Source organism: Nymphaea colorata, chromosome 5 (genome assembly GCF_008831285.2).
Source record: "Nymphaea colorata isolate Beijing-Zhang1983 chromosome 5, ASM883128v2, whole genome shotgun sequence".
Lineage (NCBI taxonomy): Eukaryota > Viridiplantae > Streptophyta > Magnoliopsida > Nymphaeales > Nymphaeaceae > Nymphaea > Nymphaea colorata.
The window spans coordinates 12,797,537-12,815,191 of record NC_045142.1 but is presented as its reverse complement, the minus strand read 5'-3'; the positions used below and the strand labels follow the sequence as shown (position 1 = coordinate 12,815,191).

Sequence of the window (17,655 nt, the reverse complement as noted above, 5' to 3'; positions counted from 1 at the left end):
GGGCAGATGGGAGTCATCGCAGCTGCAGGTCTCGACCTTGAATGGCCACTTAAAGGGCTCCTTTCTTATTCTGAGAGAGTTTCAGGCGGGAAGCAGAAGCCAGAGACGTAGGGCCTACTGTGAGGTCAGGTCACAAAAAGAGATGTGGTGAAACTAGATCCAGGGTTCGGTTTGGTCAGAACGGGTTGACGCAAACAGAGGCAGGGGGGAGAGAATGGCTGCACTGGAGCCTGTAAGATAGAATTGCAATTGCCATGTAACGCCAGGACAAACAAAAAAATGGACCAAGGTTTAGTGGGGAGGTAAAACTCGGTCCTACTTTTCAGCTTAGAAGATTCAGAGAGAGGGGGAAGAGAGAGAGAGAGGTGTGGGAAGCGCAGGAGGCCGTCTGGGAAAGGAAGATGCCATGTCATGACAAGATTTTGGATATTGATTACACCTCCTAAAGAGCCCTGCGTTACCATCTCCAGCAGGAGCGGCTCTTAATAGAAATCCGAGGGGTATTTTCTGCTTTGTTGTCGAATTGAATTGGGGTCTCTCAATCGATCGGGCAGTTGCTTATGGGCAGTTCTTTTCTGTGCCAAAAGGCCCATTTTGGTTTCCAATTGTGCACTGCCCAGTAGACGAAGCCACCTTTGTGGTGGTGTTTGTCCGCGCTCTCGGTTATTCGAGGAGTAGGCCGAAGGAATTTTAGCCTGGAAAGAGGAGGGTTTTCTTGATATCTAACGGCTTTTAGGTTATTTTCTAATTGTTGGTGAAATTGCATGGGCGATTACCAAGCTTGGGGGCAGCCTAATGGCGGATTGGCAGAGGAGAACCCGAGCAGTGCAAACCCCAATCCCTCCGCAATCACTCGTGATGGGTGGAACCGAGCGGAGGACCGGGCTTTGGAGATAATATGCCGGATTCAGCCGACGGCGGTCTCGGAAATGAGGAGGAAGGCCGTTGTTGATTATATGCAGGGGCTTCTTCGTGGATGCCTCGGTGCCGAGGTTAGATTTTTCTTCTTTTCACTATCTCGTCTTTTTGTTTTTACCTTTTCGCTTATGTCTTGTATTTATGCATGGTCGTCTTCTATTTTTTCCTCTAACAAGAACGGAATTGGTTTTTGGGTTCTTTTTTAATATGTTTTGCTTGATTGCGATGATCCCGCCAAAGCCAACTTCGACCCATTTGAAATGGTTCTCTAACTTCTGCATAGAATTTCAGTTTGGTTGTTGGTGTTCAATTTGGATTTTCGTTGGAGCATGTGAGAATCGATAAGCGGCGGCGATTCTTTCTTGTTTCTGAGTACTCAACAGTTTATGTCACATCATTGCATGGTTGTTGTTGCATTTAGATTGACAGTGTCTAAGATGACGTTTAGGTTAAGCAATGATGAAGTTCAATATGCAGATTTAACATATGCATATGCAGATAACATATGCAAACCAGCCCCTTTTGGGTTTTTCTGAGTAGGACGAGCTTGGGAAGAAAGGATTGGAACGTGATGTATCTGTCCTTCTGGTTCACCATTTTTCTTCAGCGTGGCATGGAGAGTGGAGTCCATCTTATAGTTAAACGTACATTTCCTGACTGTCCTGAGAAGTTGCTATCTATCCTGATGAGCTAAGTATCATAAATTGATATATATGGCTGTTCTACCATGAGATGCTGCATAAATGTTGTGCATAGCCCATTGAAGTTCAAGAACATTTTCCTTTATCCCTTCATGTTTCTATTTCAGCGAACAATGCTTGAATCTTTCACTTTGATTCAAAGCTTTAAGTTGATTCATGGATCACTGATTCAAAAAATGCTAATATAGACATAGTCTCTTACTGTGATATGGCATGGATACATTTGGGTAGTTCCTTTGTTCTAATTGGTTACCTAATGAGTGTACCATCCAGCTTAAGTACCTCTTCACCCTCTCTCTTTCCGTCATTCTTCTATATTAGAATTTGTTTGTTTTTGCTCTGCAACTCCCTTTGGAGGTCTCAGACATAAATGCCAGGGAGTTTCAGAACCAATGCTCCTAGAGGGGAAGCAATAGGTTTTTAAGGTGCTTATTTTCTAGATTCAATAATAAATCCTTTTGCTTTTGAAAATATGCTCATGCTGCCAATATTTTTTTAGGTGTTTCCATTTGGTTCAGTACCATTGAAAACCTATCTTCCAGATGGGGATATTGACCTGAGTGCATTTAGCCCTTTTCATAATGTTGAGGATGCTTTAGCGAATGATGTTCGTATTGTCCTTGAAGGAGAAGAACAAAATAAAGCTTCAGAATTTGAAGTAAGGGATGTTCAGTACATTCATGCTGAGGTTTGCATTCTTTTTCTTTATAAGCTACCTTGTATGTTCATGGTCCTCTTAAGGTGCTTTGTTGTGTTCATTGTGGGTCATGTTTACTTCAATTTTTCTGTTTTTCTATTTGTGTCTATAGTTAAGTTGGTTCTAACTTCTAACGTTTTAATGATCACAAGTGCATTCATTTGACTTTTTTTTTAATTTGCAGAAGAACTGTTAATTAGCGTGTGTCATGAGATGCTCGTTGAGCATTGGAAATTTCTTCATTATAGGATTATTATAGATTTATTGGATGTAATCAAGCATACCCACCCCAATCTATTGACATCTGGTTGCACAGAGGACTCAGTTTACCCAAGTTGGGTCCACCTAAACGAGTCATAAGCTCAGTTGTTTCACTAATTTATTTTTACATAATTGACTGATTGGTTGTTCATGTTTTCTGATTTTTCAACTGTAATATCGAAGTTCTCAGATTCAGTTTTGATTTAGCTACATTGACCCATTGATTAGTGAATTAAAACTGTTACTTTATTTTTGCATCATAGCGTGTGGTTCTAATTCCCCTTATTCATAGTCACAGATATCTCATTAGTTGAACATATTCTGATGTTGTTTCAAAGCCGGCGTGTAATATCAACAAAATGTTGTGATCTATGTTACATAGGTATAGATATGGGTGCCAATATGGATATCAGGATGGGTACGGGTGTGGAGCACTTTCAAAAAATTTGGGTACAGAGAAAGTAAGACTTCAAACAAACAAAAAAATATAGAATGTTCTATTGAAGAAACAAAATTTGGCTGAAAAACTCACCAAAAAGTCCTGCTGAACAGGTTCAGTCAAACTGCAGAGAACGTGAAGAGTCCTTTAGTTTCTGTCAAGGGCTCTTCATTTCCACCATGATCCTTTTGTGTGAAGCTATGTGACACGGGTACATATAATGTGCCCAGGTACCCGTGTCGGTACATGGATACGGCTGGGTATGGCTGCATTTTAAAACATTTAAAATTATATTTTCAAACTTAATTTTTTTCTCTAATTTTGATTTTTCTCTTCTTTTATATTTCCCTTCCACTAAGATTCTGTATTTTCCTCCCGTTTTTCTTTAATTTTGAGATTTTTTGTCGATTCTAATGTTTTTTTTTTCATTTTATCATTTTTGAGAATATAAAATTTTCCGTACGTGCGTACCCACAATTTTCAAAATTGCTGTGTCCGAACCCATACCGCCATACTGAACCCATACCATTCCTGCACCCATCTGACATAGGTGTGAAGGAATTCGAGGATTATCCATTTTTGATGAAGGTTTATCATTTTAGAACTTGGTAACTCTATATATATGGAATTTGTGAAATTTACCAACTAATATTATGGCTGTCCAGCCAGTTTGGCTGGATTCCAGCCATTTTTTCTGTTTTGATTCACATTGATCACTGCAATCTGATGCACATATTAGGTCTTATAGTCCCTCCAATTTTCAATCAGTCAAAAGCTGTAGATCCTAAAACTCTCATAAAATTTGGTTTGTGCATTTAGATTTTGTCAAAATTTTCCAAACCTTAGTAGATTTGGGTTGACAATGTATATGATTTCTGCAAGTATTAATGTTGTTTGAATGCAACATAGCAGTATATCCATTTTCATAAATTCTACATGTAACTACTTTCTTGCAAGGCATCCTTAATCTGACTTAAGATTTTCAGCACTTTTAAGCCATAATCTATTGCTTTGTGCTTTTAAATATATCTTTACACAGCTGTTGAGAGACTTGTTAAACCAAGCAGGCAAGAATAATCTTAAAGAAGGTTCACTTGAATAGCTTCTGATTTCCTAATTCCAATAAAAAGTTTTTCTGCTGATACAGACCTTCCCTGACTGTTTAGTGTGCTTTTGGGACCTACTTGAACAGTTTGTAATGCTTTCCGCTGAAGATGGTAGGTTTTGAGCCAGAGTGTGTCATAGACTACTGATGTGTCTCACCTTTGTATGTCCTAGGCATACAATGATGATGATGGGAGGGTTTTATATGTCTCATGACTTTATATTCAAGTTCCAAATGAATGTAGAATTAAGCATACTATTAGTTATTCTTCCATCTAGATGAGTCATACATAGTGTTAGAAAGGTTCTCCTTTATGGACAGTGTTAAGAGATGCATGATCAGATGACTCTAAGACACCTCATTGAGTATGATCTTCATATTTTCCCTATTAGATTATTTTATCTTTCGTTTTAGGAGACTTTCCGCTTTCCTCGAAGAAAAAAAAAACTTGAGAATGGTTTTGCTTTTGTCCAACTTTACCCTGTCTTTGATGAATCTGAACAGACACTGCATGTCACATTTGTCTGGAATCTTTTGGTTTTCAGATAATGATATTACTAAACCTTTTTGTGATGTTATTACTTCTCATAACTTTTGTTTGATTCTTTTTATGCCTGATTGCAGGTCAAGCTAGTGAAATGCCTTGTTCAGAACATTGTTGTTGACATCTCTTTTAATCAGCTAGGAGGGCTATGCACTCTATGCTTTCTTGAGCAGGCAAGGGATCTTGAGATTTTCCTTGTGATACTTAATTGGCATTGAGGCACTTGATGATATATTGCTTACTCAGGTCGATCGATTAATTGCTAAGGAACATTTGTTCAAGCGAAGTATCATTTTGATTAAGGCTTGGTGTTACTATGAGAGCCGCATCCTTGGTGCTCACCATGGCCTTATTTCTACATATGCATTGGAAACACTGGTCCTGTATATTTTCCATCACTTCTATTCCTCCTTGCATGGACCTTTAGAGGTAAAGCAACTTATGAACGACTAATTGATGCATATCTATGGTACATATTACAGGCATGATACTTATGAAAGTTGCAATTATTGCAGGTTCTGTACAGGTTCCTGGACTATTTTAGTAAATTTGATTGGGACAAATACTGTGTCAGTTTAAATGGTCCTGTTCCAATATCTTCTCTTCCAGAATTGACAGGTAAAAAATGGCCTTCAGACATGCAATTGTGTCTAGATGCTATGTCACATGGACACTCTTGGAAGGGTGTTGTGCCTGTGTCAACATTGGACACAAGTACAGGAGCAGGATACGACATGGACATGGAAGACTCATATTTTGTATTTTTTTTTGGCACTCTGACAGAAAACCTGCTTTGTTCGAAAAAAACGTGAAAAAAAATGTTAAAACTAGGTCAGCCAAAAAAGGAAAAATGCGTTTTTTTGAAAAAAAAGTCAAAATGAAAAAACACAAAAATTACATTTTTTGGAGTTTCTTTCATTTTTCTGATTTTTTTTTTTGCATTTTTACATTTTTTAGTTATCAGATTTTTTTTTTCACATTTTAAACATACTATTTTTAGGATCTTTCGTTTTTTAACTTTTTAAAAACTTGCCCGAGATTTTCCTAATATTTTCTTGAGAAAAACAACTCTATTATATTATACCTGAGAAAAACCTCGCCGTTTAATACCTAAAAACAATTTTTGACAATGTTTTGGGGTATATTTTGCTACTTTTCATTTAATAATTTATATTTTATGAATATAAATAATGAATATATATTTGTTCATTTAAAAGCTTATTGTTGACTCACATACACACACACACCATTGTCTGCACCCAAACCCATGTCTGTGCCCATACCGGCTAGAACAAGTGACAGAGTCTACGTGCTGTTTGAGGATGAAAACTAGGAAATAGCTTTCCTCTTGGTTGTCTTGGCTTATCTGTATTACATCTGTATTGACAAAATCTCCAGCCTCAATATTTCACAGTCACCAATTGAAGAAAGATGAAGCATAGGGGAGTTCAAGTCTTTAACAAACAGCTCCCAATTGCACAAATTGCATAACATCTGAGATATAACAAAACTGCAAAAGTAATCTTTAATAACTGATGTACAACACTGCTATTAGTTCAACAAACAGAATGGGTCTTCAGCCCCTCAGTATAATAAAAGAAGCCCATACTAGCAGATAGAGAACTACGAAACATGTAGAATACATGAAGAATATAAAATGAAAAAACACAGATGGAGAAAATAAAAATAAGTGTCTTAACTCTTACCTGTAACCCGTGTCTGTGTTATTCGATATATCATAACATTCCGCTTTAAACTTATGGTGTCACCAATGAAAGTTTGTTTAGAAACTGAAAGCAAATAGATGGTAGAGCTTTCGTGAAGAAGTCTGCAACTTGATATTCGGCCATAAGTCAATGTGTCTTCTCAAATATTCTTCTTGAACAAACTTCGAATCCATCTTTATATGCTTGGTTCCTTGTATATGTGTGGTTTGTTCGTAGCAAGTATTTGCTGCTTCCAATACAGATATAACCTTATTATTGCCATGGTGCCTTGATGGGGAATTTAGATAGACACTTGTGTCCTCAAAAAATTTTATTGTTTGCTTTTCACTAGAAAATACTATGTTTCTTTTCACACTGTTTTACGTTTTTTTAACAAAATATTATTTTATATGTTTATTTTTCTTCGCAGTCTCCTTTAACGTCTTAGTAACTACTGTCAATATTTGTCAATTTTTTTTGTAAGAAAATTGGCAATAAAATAAAATTTTCATAAAATTTGTAATAAAATTTATATTGTTTAATATTTTGAGTTTCTGAGATTTTCTGAGAAAAACAAACCTTTTCGTTGTTACTTGAAAAAGAACCTCCTCTGATAAAACTTGAGAAGATATGTTTGGCATTGCCTTCAAAGAAAACCAAGTATTCCAAGCAAAAAGAAAAAAAAAAAAGAAGCATAAGGAATTATACTCCAAGCTCTTCATTGTTTGGGATGAGCCACTTGTACAAAATTGGAAGGGAGTACTATATAGATGAGGCAAGTGAAAGAACACTTCTTTAATTTTCTTGTTGGGCAATATGCCCAAATTTTGGCAAACACTTCACTTCTCCTGTTGTTTGCACCTCCACCACATGAAAGTGTACTTATTAGCCTTGGTGGTGTAGTGATGAGACAACTTGAACAAAGAGGGAACTTACGGCCTCATCCATGGATCCAAGTGAGAAACACAGTGATAGTGTCCTTGTTGTCATGAGTCCTAGGTCTCACATTAAGTCATATAAGCCACCTAGTTTTGCAAAATTGTCCAAGTCAAGGAGGGGCTTGTTAGATAGTATGTCATTATTGTAATGAACTTGGGAACATAATGCCTTTATATTCAAAGTTGGAAAGAGAGGATAAGAAGTCATTGAAGTTATCTAGCAAAGAAATCAACACCATTAGAAGCATTTATAGAAGTTCTTCAAAACCTATTGGAAGGACCATGTCTCACAAGGGTAGGAGTGTCTTCTTTTTAGCTTTTCTATTGGATATCATCAAAACAACACTACGTCACATGGGTGCAGGTTGCATATGCATGTGTGGAAGCATGTTTAATTAAAAACTTAAAGTGTAACTGCAGCAAGAGTTCATATGTGTGTGTGTCAGTGTATAATTAATAACGTCATACACTTTTTCTGAAAATCAAATTTTATTCGAAGGTTATTTTAGTCCATTCTTAAAATTCTACGTTGAATAAAAATAAGTTTTTTTTTTTTTAAATATTGGCAGACCCTGTTGCCCTTTTTAAAGGATGACCGTCTGTTGTCCTTTTAAAAAGGATGACTAGATGTAGTTGTCCTTTTCAAATATAGAAGAGAGAGAGGTCAGCATCCTCGAGCCAAGCTGGGCCAGCTCGAGCTCGCTCGGCTAAGCATGAGCCAACTTTTGGCTGGAGCTTATAGCCAAGTCATTAATTAAAGAATATATTTTTTTTTAAAATTAGTAGGCTACAAGGGGATTTGAATTTTAAACCTGCCTTTTGTTAGGTGCAAGGGCAACCTTGAGAACACTTTTTTTTTGTTGACATAAAGGTTACAATTTTTTGCATATGTTATACTGCAAGTTTAAGCGAGTTATAGCAAGTCGAGTTTGCCTAACTCGAGCTTGACTCGCTTGTTTCATTAAGTTCATTTCTCAACTTGAACTCGACTCATTTATTTAACTAGCCAAGCTCAGGTCCATCTTAACTGGTTGAGTTAGAGTCGAGCCCGAGTTGGCTTGACTCATTGAACATCCCTATGTGTCGGAGCCACACCCACATCCACAACCACTCCCACATTGCATCAACGTGGGTGCGGATCCCCTTTTGAACAATCTGTGTGAGGTAGGTATTGGGTGCAGTCAACACACTCATTCTATTTTGGTCCATTTTTCATGTGGTTAGTTTCTACCCAGTCTAATTTTGTTTGTAAAGTGAAAATAAAATTTCTTTTAAGACCAATTTTAGTTTGCCTTGTTAGTTTGGAAAAGAGTCTTTTATCTTAGTCATTGAAACAATAGAAGTACAAAATAACTTTTTGTTACAAGACTTGTTTGTTGTTTCAATGTATTGTCTGAGAATGAGTTCATAATTGTGAATGTGAACAACGAGGGTTTTTTATTATTATGCTAATAATTAGTAAAACAAATAAGCAATTTTATAATTTGTGAGTGTATTGACTATTTGTTTGATATGTATAAGAGCTGGTGTTTACTTGTAAATTTGTAATATGCTGGTTACATGCTTTTTGTTTATCCATCTAAGTGTATGCTGTATGTATGTATGTACGCATGTACATATGTATATGTATGTATGAGAGCTGGTGTTTAGTTGTGATACGCTGCTTACATGCTTTTCATTTTATCTGTAGAAGTTTTTTTCTATGTTCTTGTGCCTTAGTGCACTTATGATTCTGGTGTTGCACTTATGAGCTTTGTCTTTCAGTGTGTGAGCCACTTCCTTTTCTGTATTGGATTTTATTTTTTTTTCCTTCATGAAAGTATATTTTTTTGGCTGATGTTCCATCCGCAGCTGATAGAAAAGAATTTTTCATCATTTGAAATACATTCAGTAATAAGGCATTTGTTAGGATGAGAAGAGGTTCCAGAGTCAAAGGATTCAAGGCAGCATACCCAGATATGTAGATTTTGAAACCATGGTTCCTGCTGTTGAAAAGGATGTCTTTGAAAATCGTTGGAATGCTTTGACATGTTCAGTGATGGAAAAATCCTTCAAAGTCATTTGCTTTCTTTGATGATTTACTTGGTGCTTCAATGATCGACACCCTTCTCTTAAAGTTTGGATATTTGGTTTTGACTTGTCCAGTCTCATTGCGAAGGAGGAGGATAATTTTTCTATTTTCTCCATTATATGGTCTTCCAAAGCCTGGAGACTTGTAAAACCTCACCTTGTTTCCAGGTTTCGATGCAACAAATGTGCTCCCATTTGTATTCTTGGAATCATTTTGGTCTTGGTTAATTAAGGACTCTTTTGCTTTCTTTTTTAGCATACTTCTATTCAGTGTTTTAAAACCGAGTGACTTGGGACTTAGCTTATCTATTCTTGACTCATGACTTGGTGGATCAACTCGGTGACTGAGGCTGGGTTTTGTTAACTATTGTTTTTGAAAGAAAAATATATGTAACTTGTCATTTAAACATAAAAAAGTTGTGAAAAATGACTTGGATACATGTATAATTCATAACATCAGATAATAACTAAGTAGTCAAAGTTATATTTTCTCTTTTGATAATAAGAAATTGGACAATCAAGCTGCTGTTCCTACTTTATAATTGCATATTTCAATATATATCAATGAAAAACAAGTCAATAAAAGTCAAACATTAAGATTAATATATTCAACATTTACAACTATCTAAAGGTTAACAAACTCAACATGTATGTTAATATTATGTTAAATTACAATTCCAAAAGTAAGGAGTCCAATGTCAAAAATTAAATAATTAATAAACAAATCACATTGTTAATTACAAAATACAAAATTTATCACTAGACTACACCAAGTGAAATGACTTTTTGGCCGAATCAAACCGAGTTTCAGCCAAGTCAAGCTGAGTCACGACCGAGTCACGCTGAGTTTCAATAAAAAACGAGTCCAGCTACTGGGTTGACCTGGTAGAGGGCCGAGTCAAACCGAGTCGGTTTGTTGACTCAGTGAGTCTTTAAACATTGCTTCTAGTCTCTTCACAACTAGGTTTCATGAGAATCTCATGTAAGGGAGACCTACTCAATGATGAAAGAATAGATGCCCTAGTTTGTTGAGTTTGAGGTCAATTCTGTGAAGAAACTCAAATAATGTTCTTCATCTGAGTTGTCTTTACTTCATAATAGTTTTTCCTTCCCCTTTAGATTCCTGCTATTCTAATTCATTTCGTAAATAGGAAAGAACAAAGTAACCTTAGTAATTGATGGACAGCACTGTTACTTGCAATTAATGGAAATAGGTATCTGCCCCTGCATATACAAAAGAAGTGTTTAATGGGCTAGCTGTTAATTTAGTCTAATGGCTTGAAAACTAGCTGTTGGGTAGCTCAATGGCTAGAAAATTCAAAATAAAAGAAAAGTGTAATACATAAAGAATGAAAAATACAAAAATAGAGATGGAGAAGAAATATATGTATATACTGTATGTGTGTATGTAAGCATGTACGGATACATATGTGTGTGTTGCCTGTGTCTGTGTCTCTTTGTGTTGGATATATCTTAAGATTCTTAACATATACCTCTCATGCCAATACATGACGTAATGCCCCAGTTACATGTATAGTTGGCAGCAGAAAGTGTACAATCTCAGTTTTTGAATTATCTGATCTGCTTTTGTTGTCTGTATGATGGCAGTGGAGCCACCTGAAACAGATGGAGCTGATTTGTTGCTCACAAAAGACTTTCTTAGAAGTTGTGTGGAAACTTATTCAGTGCCAGCGAAAATGTCAGAGAGTTCACGCCCATTTCCTTTAAAGCATCTAAACATAGTTGATCCTTTGAAAGAAAACAACAATCTTGGGCGCAGTGTCAGCAGAGGTTAGCAAGCCTAGTTTACTTCTTTTCATTGTTCACCCTTTTCTTGGTTTGCATGTGCTTCTTCTGCATGTACCAGTGAGAACACAAATAAACATAATTTGGCATTACAACTACCCAATAGAATATATAATCATCTTTTACCTACCTTCAACCGCAACTGTGTATGTTTATCAAGAAAAATAGATAAGCCAAAGAAGATATGATTAATTGCCTGTTTTCACATTTGCATGATGTGCTTTATCGAGTGGCCCAAATATTTCTGGTTTAACTGGATTTGGAGATTCTTTATTGTTTCATTTCCATTATTCCCGGAAGGTTCATTTCTGAGTGGTTGGAAATGGTAAGTGAATCATTGTCTTGTGCCTTTTATCCTTTGAGTGGTTGGTACTTGATGTAGTTCCCATTCTCTTGCAGGAAATTTTTACAGGATCCGAAGTGCATTCACATATGGTGCTCGAAAGCTTGGGAGAATTCTTCTTTCTCCTGATGAGGTCATTTCAAAGGAAATCAATAAATTCTTCATGAACACATTAGATAGGCATGGCAGTGGGCAACGACCAGATGTGCAAGATCCTAATCCTAGTTTTCTTGAAACACCTTCTTTTGGTGGCAGTGCATATGGAGCTGTATCTAACTTTGATCCTGAAGGATATATGGAGGATCAGTTCTCCCAAATGATATCCGTTGAAACAAGTAGTGCAGCTGCTGAAGAGACATCTGATAGTTGCAGCACATTATGTGATGGCACTGCTAAGCTTCAGATACAAGACCAGGAAGGTGATTCTGATACTAAGCTTCAAAGAGGAATAAAATCATTCAATCTACAGAGTCTGTCCCGTAACAGCTATAAGATGGACCACAATTCCATGATCTCAGAATTTGATGAATCTGTTGGGGGAACCCCCGTTTCAGGAAGCTGTTTGGTGGGAGATGCAAAAGATCTTACCATCAGCAGACTGATGGTTCCAAGTTCTAGAAAAGAGATTGACACAGGGTCCATCAATGAGTCATGCGCTTCATCGTCTGGGAGAGTTCCTGACCGTTTTTCCCGGTCCAATACCTACCCAGGGAAGATGGCAACTGCTCATGTTGATCAATGTGGAGCTTTCCCCTCTAATGTATTTAAGAAAGTGTCTTCTTTGCAGCAAATGTCCAATGAGCAAGTCTTCCTTTCCTCAGGGGGAACAAAGAAAAGTATATTTGTAGTAAGTGATGCACCTCAACCTTGCACTAGCAGTGAGAGCTCCTATGGTTTTTTGCTCCCTGATCTAGGGTCCTATCCGTCAGATGATATTGTGTGTCAGACCAGCCAGTCAGAGGGAATTTTTTCTGGTGGGATGGTTCCTTGTACGGGTGGTGCTGACAATGATGCTGGTCTTAGAATTGGAGCTGCTGGAGATTATGAGGCTGTCAACCACTTATCAGATTTAATTGGTGATTTTGAAAGCCATATGCAAAGCCTAGCATGTGGTCGCTGGTGCTATGAGTCTACCTTGTTTGGGCCTGTCCTTCCTTCCCCAGCAATATCAAATTCTTATATTCACAATAGACAGGCATATGAAGGTGCACATCGGCCTGCCCAATCAAAGCATATTTTTCAATATGTTCCCACAAATGGAGGGACAATGGGTCCTCTTTTCTCTCCAACTGGTAGCTATTATCCTTTAAATTCACCCATCGTTTCCGGTGGCTTCAATATTGAGGATTTACCAAAGCCAAGAGGAACTGGCACATACTTCCCCAATATGGTATGTTCTCTCTGAAAATTGAGTCCAACTCTTAGTAGTTGACAGTTTTATTTTCTCATGCTTTGGACTTGTACAGAACCAACGCATGTACAAGGAGCGGCAACCCTCTGGTAGAGGTAGATACAATGTCATGCCCAACCACATGTCTCAGAGGCCTCGTAATAATGGACGTGCTGCATTCTCTCCATCTGACATGAACTTGACTGGGCGAGGCATTGATTCAGGCTTACAGGAAAAAGCTAACAGTGAGTCCCCAAGGCAAGAAACATCGAAATCATCTTATCCTGCATTCAGTGCCCCAAATGCCACTGGTTGGTCAAGAGTGGCATCTCCAGCAACAGGGCCAGTTTATCCATCAGGTAATGGTCGGGGAAAGCTGGTAACAGCAGAAGTCCCAAGCAGTAGGCCAATTATGAGGTATCTTTCCACTACAAATGGATTGCCTCCATCGACTGAGGGTCTTGAATTTGGGACTTTAGGTCCTCTACCTTGGAGTTCTCTAAATCGAGAACAGAATAGAAAGCAGGAACAGGCTTCTGGGGATACGTTACCAATCTCATCTGCACAGAGACCAGTGCTTGGTGTGAACCAAGAAAGGTAAGTGCAAGATCCGTTATATTTTTCCTTTGGTTCTCAATTGTTGCCTAACCTGGGGACCTGTTTGACATTTTCCATTTTGAAATGCAGGACTCCGCAGTCATATCACCTGAAAGATGAAGACTTCCCACCTCTTTCTTTCTGACTGCATCCTATAAGGTTCCTATAGAGGCCAATCACGAACAGTGGAAAAAGGAAAACATGTGCTAACAGTGTCTGAGTTTAGCCCAACTTTAAACTGTAAAGTCTAGTAATGGAAGGGGCAATATGTATATCTTTGCCTGAATTTTCCCCCTCTTCTGTTGACACATAGTGGCTAAGGGATTAGTTTCTCTATTCAAAGCCCCTTTTCACCCTTATTTCTCTAGTGGGTAGACAGCCATGTTCAATGTTATTATAGAGCACTTCCACCAATAGATATAAAAGATAAAACAGTGGTAGCTTCTATAGGATCTTTACATATGATTCATATGTGATTATTTCTTTGATCTTTGTATACTGGGTTCTCTTGCGATTGTGGAAGAGATTTTTTGTGTCATGCCTTTCTGCCTTTCGGCCCTGGCTGTTTTGTGTGTGGCTGCTCCCTGGTGCAACTTAAAATGGCGCGTCAAGGATATACCTTCTTGGATCTGGGATCTTGACTCTCCATGCAGTTTCGTCTGAACTTAGTGTTGGCTGGACCAGAGTGAGAATTTCCTTGCAGCATATGAAGAGTCAAAGCGGGTTTTTCCAGGAGCATGTCATAGCTGAAAGAGATTATTATACAAACTTCACCATAAGGATGATGTCTTGGGCACACAAAAGTAATGACATGAGGATGTATTCGGAAGCCAATAAACAATGATTTCTTGTTATCTTTTCTCAGAGGTTGGTTCCATGTTATCTCTGACTGAACTTTCGGATGTGAACACTTGCTAAATGCGTATTGAATGGGAGAGGCACATCATCGTGGCAATTTGAGCCCCTTCTTGTTTTGTTGATCTGAATTATTTAAGGGCAAAAATCTTAGATTTCCTTGGCCATGTAAATAAGATTTGCATATATTTATGGAACTGAAGATGTGGATGTTGAACTGAAGATGTGGATGTGGATGCATACATGTTCTAAGCTTTGTTTGACATTTTCCATAATGGATGGGATTAGACATTTGTATATTATCTATGCCTCAGTATCACCTACCATGCATGTTTCCTTGGTCTCTTGTTTGGTAATTTGCATTTGATCTCCATTGTCCTTATGGAAGCCGCTACTATTGACCATTCATCGGAGATCGCTGAAATCTTCCTCTAGGTCTGTTTTCGAGTTCGTAATTCACCAAAAGCAATTGTAGACATGCTTCTATTGGCATTCATCATAAGGCTGTCTTCTCTTTCCCGGGGTCTAATGCTGGACAACCTTTGGATATGTTACTGAATTATTGAAATATTTACTAAAGACGTAAAAAATTCACCCCTCGTAAAAAGATAACAAAAAAGAAACGATTGTGGCCTTGAAAGTTGTAGAAGATAGGATCTGAAAAACCAAGACGTGCTATGTATAATTATTATTTGGTGGGAGCTTTTAAATTGTCAGAAGGCATTAAGAATTGAAAAAAAGAACCTGACTGGGAAAAAGATCAAAATATTACGTTAGATCCGTAACATCCCCATTAAAATATATGATACAAGGGTAACAGTCTTCCCCTTTGATCTTTGAGTGGAGGTGTTGCTGGAGGGAAGCTGAACCATGAAGGTGTTGTGCTGAGCTAAGGACGTGGCAAAACCTGCCTAACTTGGTGCCGAAGAACTACGTGATCTTACGATCCGAGTATCCTTCCATTCAGGTATGCATCACGCATACTACCGTACCGTGAAACGTAGCCTGGGGTTCAAACTGGAGATGTGCTGCTTACGTGCCCACCAGTCTGCTCCAATTGCACTGTGCCCCTCGGAGCTAGTGTGTAGCTTTGCTTGCAACAATGATTCCATAGATTCTGGCTTTCAGAGCTAGCTGACTAATTCATAAACTTCATCTCCGGAAGAAGAAGAGGGAAAAATCACCTTATGATTTTTTCACCCTTCTTTCTTGAGTTCTGTCTTGAGAAATTCCCACCGCTTCACCACGCATACAGGTATACGATTATTTGAGAAACCAATTTTGACTGCTGGGCTAATCACTGCTCGAGTTGATGTAAGGTTCTTCATCAATAGCACACTTTTGGACCTACATTTTGATGTTGGTTTGAGATGAAATTTGGACCGACTGGGCATGGGTACTGGAGGGGCCAAAAATTTCTGGCTGAGGGGCACTAATACTTTTAAATTTTACAATTTTAAAGGGTACCTGATAGGATCTAACCTCGGAGTCGACCAAAACCCAATCCAGACTGTCGAACCTATCCCCAAGATCACTTGAGACAGCCTAAGCTAAACCTAGAACAAATTAAATATAATGACACTACCCAACCGAACAGGAACCCAGTGCAAAACCTAATAGGACAATCGGTACAAGTGAGGTTACTCAAATCCCAAGCAAAACCTACTACAAAAACTAGAGTTTAAGAGACCAATACAAATGCGTGTGATACATCAAATGCACTCATATTTCACTCATCAAATCATAACAAACCATGCCTAAACGTGCAAACCATGCCCAATAACCCAATAAGAAGGTTAACTCTCTTGTGTTCGTGTCTTTGGCCAATAGCCTCTGAGGTAACACAAATAAGAGTGGTGGCCAAAGCCGGTTAGAAAGCAAAGATGCAATACTCTCAACCCTCAAATCTGTAGGGGGTTTAGGGCATTACCAACCAAGTCAAGCTTGGTTATGATCATCAAGGTACACCGGGGTGAAAGCCAATCCCCGGGCAATGCAGCTACACGTATGAGAAGACCAAGGTCTAAGAAGATCCACCGGTTAATGTCGAGGATGAAGATTGCCTCCAAGCGCCGGTGACCTCCAAGTCCTCAAGTAATAGAAGTAGCTCGCTGCTCAAGATGGCTGAAAGATGCTGCAATCAAGGGAGCCTCCTACTGCTATAGATTTCCAAGTAGAAGCCGGGAATGAATGCCGGAGATGATGAAGAACTCAGCCCGCCTGGCTGATCGCAGCAACTAGGATGAAGGTTGCCGATGAAGCCCTTCCAACCATGAGTGAGGCCAAGGCTGCAAGGGAGTATGCGGTCTGCCTTGGTGAGCTAGGGCTGTGGTTGCCTAAGTGAAGGGCTGAATAGGTTTAGGTTGACTCGGGTAGGCTAGGTGTAGGTGGGCTAAGCTAAGTCTAAGCTTGGTTGATTGTGGCTTGGCTTGGTTTAGGCTTGACCAAGTCTAGTCAAGTTGACTAGATTCGGTCGGGTATACCTACAGCAATTGTAGGGATTGGAAATGGAAATGACGTGGGAAGATGCTGGAATAGGATTAGGAGACCAAATGTGCGAAAGCTAGGGTCAAACAAATGTGAGGAAGGGAGTCAACTGTAAACTCCTACTTTTAAGGAAGGGTAGGTTGAGTGATTTAATGTTGGCTAAGTGAGCTAAGGTGTGATGCGTGTAGGGGGAGACTTTTCCTCAAATGTAGGTAAGGCTAGCTAGGTAGGAGGTGAACGAGAAAGAGATTGAGCAAATGTTGGACGTGGGGCCAAGGTCTCCCCAAATGCAAGGACTCTTTCTCTAATGGATCCTCAAATGTAGGATGGAAGTGGCACACATTTGCCAACAAATGTGGAAGAGCTTGGGGAGCTGGACCAGCTCGAGTTCACACGTCCTAGGATGGAGCCACGTGTCCCTGATGGGTGGCTGCAAGCCCACACGGTCAAAGAAAAAGTCCACTTACCAAATGTGAAGAATTGGTAGTCCTATGATCCAAATGTGCACCGGCGACTAAGGAGAAGGAACCCTAGGCGCACCTCCAACTAGCCGCATGTTTCCCACTTTGCCCTCACCAAATGTAGTTGATCTTTTGATGGTTCAAGGGTAGACTTGTCCTCTGCCGGAATATTGACTTGCTGTTGCCGGAATAGTAGCATATATTGCTGGAAAAGTAGCAGCAGTCATAATTCCGGCAAGCACAAAACTTCACGGGTTTGACTCCAAATTGCACCAAACTATGCTGTTTCCTTTCTTCTTCTTGGGCAATTCTTTCTTTTGTTTCTTTTCTTTCTTTT

The 17,655-nt window shown here is 38.8% G+C and overlaps 1 protein-coding gene across 1 annotated transcript; it reads left to right on the top strand.

Moving 5' to 3' along the window:
- The first annotated feature begins 220 nt into the window (after positions 1 to 220).
- On the top strand, positions 221 to 14,672 carry LOC116253867 (uncharacterized). The gene is made up of 9 exons (XM_031628836.2): positions 221 to 992; positions 2,119 to 2,307; positions 4,746 to 4,838; positions 4,912 to 5,094; positions 5,181 to 5,283; positions 10,988 to 11,170; positions 11,585 to 12,918; positions 12,995 to 13,515; positions 13,606 to 14,672. Exons 1-9 carry the CDS (start codon positions 765 to 767, stop codon positions 13,658 to 13,660), a joined length of 2,889 nt encoding a protein of 962 aa, XP_031484696.1. The 5' UTR covers positions 221 to 764; the 3' UTR covers positions 13,661 to 14,672.
- The last annotated feature ends 2,983 nt before the right edge of the window (positions 14,673 to 17,655 follow it).

Excerpts from the sequence above, each read along its gene's own strand:
- LOC116253867 (XM_031628836.2), top strand. The coding sequence starts at position 765 with ATGGGCGATTACCAAGCTTGGGGGCAGCCTAATGGCGGATTGGCAGAG. Across the intron at positions 993-2,118 it reads GTGGATGCCTCGGTGCCGAG|GTGTTTCCATTTGGTTCAGT; the intron begins GTTAGATTTTTC and ends ATATTTTTTTAG. Across the intron at positions 11,171-11,584 it reads TGGGCGCAGTGTCAGCAGAG|GAAATTTTTACAGGATCCGA; the intron begins GTTAGCAAGCCT and ends ATTCTCTTGCAG.